General features: G+C 40.8%; 1 protein-coding gene across 1 annotated transcript; it reads right to left on the bottom strand.

The window, feature by feature from the left end:
- Nucleotides 1–203: 203 nt before the first annotated feature.
- Nucleotides 204–8473, bottom strand: CD9 (CD9 molecule; the record flags this gene model as incomplete). The annotated part of the gene is made up of 7 exons (XM_008942200.1): nt 204–269; nt 967–1050; nt 2863–2952; nt 3544–3636; nt 4567–4641; nt 5830–5927; nt 8371–8473. Coding segments are annotated over 7 exons (609 nt in total), but the record flags the coding sequence as incomplete, so codon positions are not given.
- Between the last annotated feature and the right edge of the window lie 359 nt (nt 8474–8832).

Raw genomic sequence — 8832 nt, 5'->3', positions numbered from 1 at the left:
AAAGTCAAATATTTTATGTACAGTATTTGTCTTGAGTCAGATATACCTTTATCATTTTAACCTATAACATGAAAAGCAAACCTACATCAGTACCAAATAAAGCATTAAAAAGGTAACAAATATATAGCTTTTTAGAAATGCTTCCAGAACACTAGAGTTAATGATAACAATCTTATAGTGCAGTAGTCTTGGGTTTTTAGCTCTTAGACCATTTCCCTGTTTTTGCGGATAGCACAGCAGAGAACCATACTGAATATCATGCCGAAAATCTGCAAAGGAAGCAAACACATTAGAAGTCAGGGGACCAAAGCACATTCTTCTATTAAAACAGGGACCAGCACAGCAGCTCTTCCTGGCCCAGAGGCCACATGAACAGTTTATTCTGCAGTTAACGTCCCTGCCCCTCCCTTCCCCTCCACACCCAGATTTCCGTCCGTTCTCATGGATCTCCTTCACCCTCAATGCTTCAAAACAGAGCAGCTATAAACCACTGCCACGTCTCCTAAACAAAATCATTGGTCAACTCAATGTATTTGCATCCATGGCATACTTCCCACCAGAGAAGGCAAACAAAAGGTGCAAATTTTCTTACTAGCACTGTCATTTCAGGTCTCCAGCAGTGTCTTTGAGAGGAAGGAAACAAAAGCAAGGATCCCCAAGACACTAGGAGTAAGAAGTGGGCTGGCAAAAGACCAGTATATCTCCTTTTACACACACATTACTGTCACAACTTCATCACTGCTGAAACTACCAGTAGGTGGATCCTAATCCCAAGCAGAAGTAGGGAGGTCCAAGATACTCCACCCTCTGTGCTGCCTCAGGGCCCCACAGCACACACCCTGATCCTGCCAGTACCTGTCACAAGTAAAATGGGCTCAGACTGCCATGCCAGGCACCATTCCACAGACTTCCACTGTCAGTATCCTTTTGCCATACAGCTACCCTCTAAGGAATCTGGAAACTCACCATTATTACAGCAATGCCAAGGCCAACTGCTCCAATCACATTCAATTTTGAATTGAAGACACCATCAATGGCATCAGGACATGACTAAAAAAAAAACACAGACAGTTTAGTGTTTCACACAAAGGAAAGGTTTGTTTCTGCTTGCTTCTTTGAACCCAAGTCTGCTGATTGATGCTATACCTTTGATCAAAGTCTGCTTATGCTAAAGATGAAGACTCATCTGTTTTGAGAGCTGCTTTGAACTGGCCTTTATTTCCACATTTTTAAAGAGCACCAGGGATGTTCCAACACAGAAGCTGGTGGAGAAGTTTAAATGTACTCTTCAAATACCTAAGCTTCTCAACTCTGCCTTGGCTACAGAAAGATTCCTTTTGCAACACATGCAGCTGATCAGGTAGATGAGGACCAACAGCAGTTGTACCAGCCCTTCAAGATAAATTTGAAGCCACTCTTGATAATTCCAATTACTATTTTAAATTTGCAGACACCTTATGAACACATGGTACCATTCTGAAGCTCCCATGACAATGAATTACCATTGCAACTAGCAAAAAATTTTAAGTACAGACCTTCCCCCAAGGAAGACATGGTAGACAAGAAAAGGAACAAGCAATTTTTATAGAGGTATAAATTTTTAACAGCCTGGTAGCTAACATGGTAGACAAGAAAAGGAACAAGCATTTATAGATGTATAAATCTTTAACAGCCTGGTAGCTGGTCAAAGTCTCATCCCAAGTCCTGTCCTACTTATTCCAGCAGCAGACTATAGCAAGCTGCTGAAAGCTTTTTTCCTTTAGTTGTTCCTTATCCAGTCCAGAAGGAAAGACTAAATCAAGGATTAAAGGGATATACTGGCAAGAATTAATCATTAAAATCAGAATATCAATACAGCACTGCTCTTTAGAGGCACACAGATCAGCCACACCATTACACTCCTTTAATCTTGCAGTCTAGCTACTGTTTTTCTGCAGTTGGGACTAGACCATAAAAAGCATCACAAGATGAAGTCAGAGGAAGCTAAAACATAGAGTGAAAGCAAACAATAAAACCTGCATGCTGCCTCAGCTACTCCCATACAGTCTAACTCATAGCAGGTGGTATGGACAGGAATAAAGATAGAGTCTAAATACAGACTGAAGTGTCTCATGTGGTCAGATATTTGAAAGCACAAAATCTACAATAAGAGCACAAGCAATGTGGAAAAAAAAGTCAAATAATTCATTCAATTCCTGTATTGTAAAAAAAATTTTCAATGGGAAGGCTCATACAGGCTGTCTTGGAGCAGGAAGTAAGAGCACAAGACAGTTGTAAGAAAGAGGAAAAGGTGTAGTTAACTATTAAAATGCCTAAAATATTAACATGTGTATTTATGCCATACAGGCACCTCTGTAGCAACATGTCAACAGGGGAATTCCATTCAGAGAATTGGCTTCCCAGTGGCATACTCAACCTCAGCAGGCCACCAATGCATCCACCCCTCTCCTCTTCCTTGCCAAGACTTCAGACCTCCTCCCACCCAATGCTTTACTTCTCTCTGACCAAGGGGGGAAGCAGCAGCTCCTGTGCAGCACCAAGGTGGTGTTCTGGCAACAGAGCAGCCAGAAGAACAGAGCTCTCTAGCACTATTTTAGGTGCAATTTTGGTCTTCTGCTGTCCACCACGCCAGTGAGTCTAGTGACACAGACTGCACATTTCCTGTGGAAGTTGACATTTCCTGCTGGCCCTGCTTGTTCTTTCCACAGTAACAGTATGCTGATTTTCCACAACTAAACTGATTATAGAGATAGGTTGCTAAGTAAGTGTGACGTGGGAATTTCCTATGGACTAGACAGGTTTACTCAGAAATGCCTCTTTCTTCTCATTGGGCAGAGCTGTTGGTGAATTATCATGCTTTACCATTACACTAAGTGACTCCATCATGGTCTTCTTTGGACAGGTGTCCATGAACGCCTGCTCAATAGGTCCTCTAAGACCACAGCAGTCCAACTACAAGAGAAATCAGAAAAAGAAAGTCAAGTTAAATAATCCTTATTTTTGCTCTGTATTTGCTAGTAAAGGAGAAATCAATTACATGAGGTTATATTACAGACCTTATGCAAATTTGCTTAGAAGTCCTACCAACATGACTGCTATAAACCTAATCTAAAAAAAAATCTTTATTGCATTAAAGGACTAGATTCTGAAAGGAAGAGCTCAATCTCATTTAGTATAGAGGTGTCAGTTTTGGTGACAGCTTGCACTCCTTACAGATGCAAAGATTACCTCCTCATAGACATGCAGATATGCATACTGTGGTGCCTCTAGATCAATACCACACACTCAAGAGTTTGCCAGCTTGCTTCTGAGTTTTAGGAAAGTAAGAACTGGTTCTATGCATCACAGAAGTTCAGAGGGACAAAGAGGTGTCCTGAATTCACTGTTACTACACAAAAAGATCTTTTCTGCAATTTGTTATTAACACTTCTCTGGTTTCTTCCAGTTAGTAAGGTGCTAGACTTGTACAGGGAACTAGATGAGATGGAGAACAGTGTGAACAAGTTGCATTACTGTTTAGTTTAAGTATAATCATGTACTTACAGCTAACTGAAATGCTCTCAGGGTCTCTCTTGCACCTGCTTGAGATCTCTTGTCATAGGTTTCCTTGTAGAATTCCTTTAACTCCTCAATAACCTACAGAAGAGCAAAGAGTTGTAAGAGTAATACACCACCTTAATATTCAATATGGAAAACTTGTTTTGAGCCAGTCATTAAAAAAATCTGCAACCTACAATACACATCCTTTTCACATGTAGAAATAAGAGGGTCAAAACAGATGGTGGACAGCATTCTTCACCTGGAATAGGTAAGCCTAACTGGTATACTCACCTTAAGAGGCCACACCTAAACAGAGAAGATTCAGTTTTGCTTCAAAGCTTGAGCTATTAGGAGAAGTGAGAGAACCAAGTCTTTGCCTCCTGGTTACACAAAAATATTCCCTATTCATCTCTGTACCCCACAAGTTGCTGTATAACCAAGCAGGAAACCAAGCCTGATCACCAAGCAGCTTATTTTGAAACAAGACAATCTTGACTGCTTGTGAGGAGGCAGCCTAGATTAATCATGGTTTTAGATGTACAAACATTCAGCCCATAGCTGAGCCAGCTCATACCTAGAAGTGGTAGAGCTTCACCAGTGGCCCACTTCACAGCTCAGCCAGATAGTCTCTGGGATTCTGCCTTCCCTCCTACAGTCTCATTGTTAAAGTTTAATTTCTTGTATTGTTTTGCTAGAATTCATCTTCCCCCTCTCCTTCTCCCCCAAATTCCCCAGGCAACCTGGATTTGACTAGTACTGGTATAGATTTCAGTAGACTGCCAACTTTCTGTGGGCACAGTAATGGAATCACATAATAGTTTGGGTCAGAAGGGACCTTTAAAGATCATCTAGTCCAACCCCTTGCCATGAGCAGGGACATCTTTAACAAGATCAGGTTGCTCAAAGCCACATCTAATCTGATTTTAAACACTTCCAATGATGGGGCATCCACAACTTCTCTGGACAATCTGTTCCAGTATCCCACCACCCTGTCAATTTTTTTTTTTTTTTTTAAGGGCAACCTACCTTTTCTTTATTTGCAAATCCCCAGATTGCAGCAGCAATTTCAAGGGCAAAAATCACAAAAAGGAAGAGGAAGAACTAGAAAAGAAAGAACACATCATTAAGACCACAGCACCACAAAACAGCATCACCTACATACTGCAAGCTTGTGCAGTCCCCAGCCTTGTGGAAACTGTCACTCAACCAGATTTCAGCTGGAGGTCTGGAACACTGGTAAGACTGGGAAAGAGGAGACTGCCCTGGGTCAGCACTTCTTCCCAGAAGCGTTGGAAAGCTTGGCAGTGTTTTCCAAGCTGAAGTCTTCCTTTTTGATCAGTGTTAATTAAAATCAATCATATGTTAACTCCGACTTTGAAGTTGCCCAGGTCACTCAGGCACATCACAACAGCTGACACCAATTCTTTTCTCTGTTTTGTCACTCCTATTGCTTTAGGAGTCATTACTTAATACCTGCTTTGCCACCAACTCCCAAAGAGCTAATGGTCACTTCTGTTGTATAGCCCATAAAATAGAAATAGGAGTGTCATCTGTGTTTGACTAGCACATCCAAAATAGCACTACCACTGAAAGGCACTTTAAACAGAGATGTTCTAAATCATAATAAAGGGCTATATGCATCATTTTGGAAGTAATAAGCAAAATTAGTTTCTTTCAAGAGACAGAAGGGAAATTGTTCTTTCATAGTAGCAGTCTTTTATTAACTAAGTCTTCTGGTTATTTGGATGAGTAGTTCCACAAGCATACAGATGCACACGAACCCAGTAAGCCTTACTGGCCCCTCCACTCTGAAAACAATGAGGTTGCTCTCCAATAATTGGCTTGCAGAGCAGTTGTCAACTAGAAGAGCTCATCCTGTGATTATGAACAGTAGAGGCTTGTTGTTTCAAGGATCAAATACCACAGTTCTGTTTCAAAGATTAAAGATCACACAGCCTTCAGAGTTCAGAACAAACTGCTTAATAAACAGCATTACTCTTATCGACGTTTTACTTCTGTGTTCACACATACTATCAGTCTTTATACCTGACTATCTGATATCTCAGTAACTCCTGAAGTCATCCTGTATTCAAATAAAACATGGTCTTTTGGATTCAGAGCCAGAAATAGAAACTATATTTAACATTTTTAGCATTATGTAGGTGACCAGGAGCTTAAACATTATGGAGCCAGAACAACCAACATCTGCTGCCTTATACCAGCACAGTATTATTTCCTTTCCTTTCTCATCATGATGCTGACAATGTAAACACTACTCTGAACACTTACCAAGCCAAGCATACATTGAGATTCCTGCAGTGCACCACAGCATCCCAAGAAACCAACCAGCATCATAAGGGCACCAGCTCCAATAAGGATGTAAACTCCTAGGAAAGATTAAAACAGAAACATGTATGCTGCTGAGATCTCAGCTGGCCTGCAAGGTAAAAAATTAATTGCTTCAGAAACAGCATTTGTAGCTTTTGCCAAGATTAGCTGCTTTACTGAGGTGTTCCAAGCAAAAGAAGGGCTGTGGTTAATTCTCAAAGCAAACATCACATTTTAGAAAATGGGCAAGAAAGCCACCTAAGACAAACTGTAAGACATGTTAAACCTGGCTCAGAGCCAGAGTTATCAACTTATCTTCAGATGAAGAGTGTCTTACAGTCAGAGACAGTTGGAACTAGTGATTTATCAACACCTGAGATTTTTTGAAGCATTCTACCTCTAGGAAAATGGGTATTAAAAGGCATCATTATCCTCTGTCATAATGTTTTAAATGCTTTCTTACCCTGCTTTTCCATCAGGAAACAAAGAATTATTCCACCAGTCACAGCAATACAAGTCTAAGCATCAGCTGCCTCATTTGACAGCCTAACTACAAGAAACTCAGCATTTTCTGCTTTTTCAAAAAAGAGACACTTCAAACCATATCAAGATGCAGAGCCTGTAGACCATGCTGTCCACAATTTAGGTAGCAAGCACGTTGGAGCATAGAGGGCAAGCATTTCTGGGAAAAGAGACTCCATTTATGACCAGTCCTCTACTCCTATAAACTTGGGAACTACCAGCTTAAGCATTATACAGCTGCTAGCTAGTGAGAGCAGAAGGTATGGCAAGCAAAACAATTCCCCATGGATGCCAAGAAAGCATCAAGATGGTGAAACATGACACAGAATCAGCACAAAGTACATAGAATTAGTATGACATTTCTGTCAATATAGATAAAAATATATTTCTGACCTTCTGAGACCAAATCAATACTATGTAAAGAAAGCCATGTGTAAGAATTTGCAAATGATATTTTCTAGATGCAAACCAATAATATTAAATGCCAAAAATAAACATCTACTTGCTCATATGTACGTAAATGATTAAGTCTGACATTTCTTATCAACAGGAAATTCCAGCACTAAGGGTTTTTTATACCTCAGTTTAAGCTTTTTAAATTTTGGAAAAAAAAGAAGAGTGCACCAGAACATCTTATTTTATCTTCAGTAGAAAGCTTTTGAGGTGACAGTTTTTCAATCTGCTGTTGGAAACTATAGTCACTAACTACTCCCAGAAAAATGTTAAACCAGTAATTCCTATTAAACTTGGTCTTAGAACTCAGTTTAACCTATAGAGGTTTTCAAGTAGGTTTTACTGGCTGCACTCAGCCAGTAGCTTAAGTCTCACATCATAAAACTTTCATGTTTTAGGAGGTGAAACAGCTGTTTTAGACTACCCAAAATAAGTTTTTTTTTAAACCTACAGCTCAATGGCTAAGTTTAGGTTTCTGTTCCCTTTCCAAGGGTCAGTTAAAAACATCTGAAAACCTTCCTGGCAGCTGCAAGAAGAACCCAGTTTGCTACCACACTAGCATACCAAGGGTGAAACAGAAGCTTTCTTGCAGGTAAGATGTCTGCACGCCTGTGGCCTCTTCATGAGGTCACACAAGCATTTCAGTATTCCCAATTATGGTCTTTTAGAAGTCTAACTCCTCATTCCCAGCAGTACTCCCTGTAGGCACAGGATAAAAACAGCTACTTGGCTTCAAAAAAGGGTTTGAGCACCTACAGGTGACAACAACCCAGGAAGGATGTATCCCTCTGCCCAAGCCTGCAAGTCACTGGAGAGATCAAAAATCTTACAGGCAGGACAAAATCAGATTGAGTTAGGAACCCCTACAACATTATAATAAAGTGAAATAGTGTGTCCACAAATTGGTAATCTCACAAAACTAGCTGAAGGAATAGCTTCCACCTGGCCTAGTAAAGCTACATTGATCTAGGCTGCCTGTAGAAGTTGCTCATGCAGACCAAGATTTGTGCACCCATTCCATGACGTTCAGAATAAATTAGCACACATAGGCTGTAAGAGTTAGGCAGTAGCACACATGCTCCTTCTGAGTGATGAGGCACCAGTTGTGGTTTTGGGTAGCTTAGGTGGGTCACTGTGGAGAAAAAAAAATAGTTCTTGATGTCACCTATGACTACTCATTTGAGGGGAACTTTGCTGACTCAGTGGCAGAAGCATTAAGAGATGTCTCCCTTGTCTACCAACAGGAGTCCCTGGGATGACAAAATGCCTAACTGCAGGGTTTAATCTGAGGAAAAGATGAGGTGATATGATGTATGAAAAGCCAAGAAACCACTGTTGTGACACTGCTGCTGTCTGCACAAGAGCTCACAACAGAGGCTGGCGCTGTGCACTACCCTGGGGAAGATCCTCTCCACCTCACCAAGGTCTTTTAGTGCTGCTCTGACTTCTTTCCAGGAAGGCACAGGTTTCTAAGCAGTCTGGAAAGGAGGACACGAGTGTTCTCTATCAATCCATGTCCTAGCTTACCCGTGTAAAACGTCGTGTTGTTGGATTCCAGTTCAAAGATGCTTTTGGTCTGTGAATCAAACCGAAGCCATAGTCCAATTGCAAGAACTGCTGTCCCTGCAAGCTGCAAGAACAAGAAAACCTTGTTAAATAACAACAATTAATACATTCACCCTTGAATTAGTAACATCAGAAGTAAACACAGGATATCGTTCTGTTATTTAAAGAGGTGGTGACAGAGTACCAGCATAAAAGGACAGGGATACCAAAACAAGAACAAGCTTAGTTCCTAACATGAGGCATCTCGTTGACAGATGCATTTACACAAACTACAATGCCACACAAGAACAATGCTGTTCTTGTTCCTTACTGAAAATTTACCAAAGGGCCAAGTGTCAGTATTTCCATTGACCCCTCCACCCATTACTTTATTCTGGATGGCTGCAATGACATTGCACAGCTAAGCCATCTTAGGTCTTCCCC

The sequence above is a fragment of the Merops nubicus genome, unplaced genomic scaffold (genome assembly GCF_000691845.1).
Source record: "Merops nubicus isolate BGI_N331 unplaced genomic scaffold, ASM69184v1 scaffold10996, whole genome shotgun sequence".
Lineage (NCBI taxonomy): Eukaryota > Metazoa > Chordata > Aves > Coraciiformes > Meropidae > Merops > Merops nubicus.
Note: the sequence above shows the minus strand (reverse complement) of the source record. Positions and strands in the feature narration are given on the sequence as shown.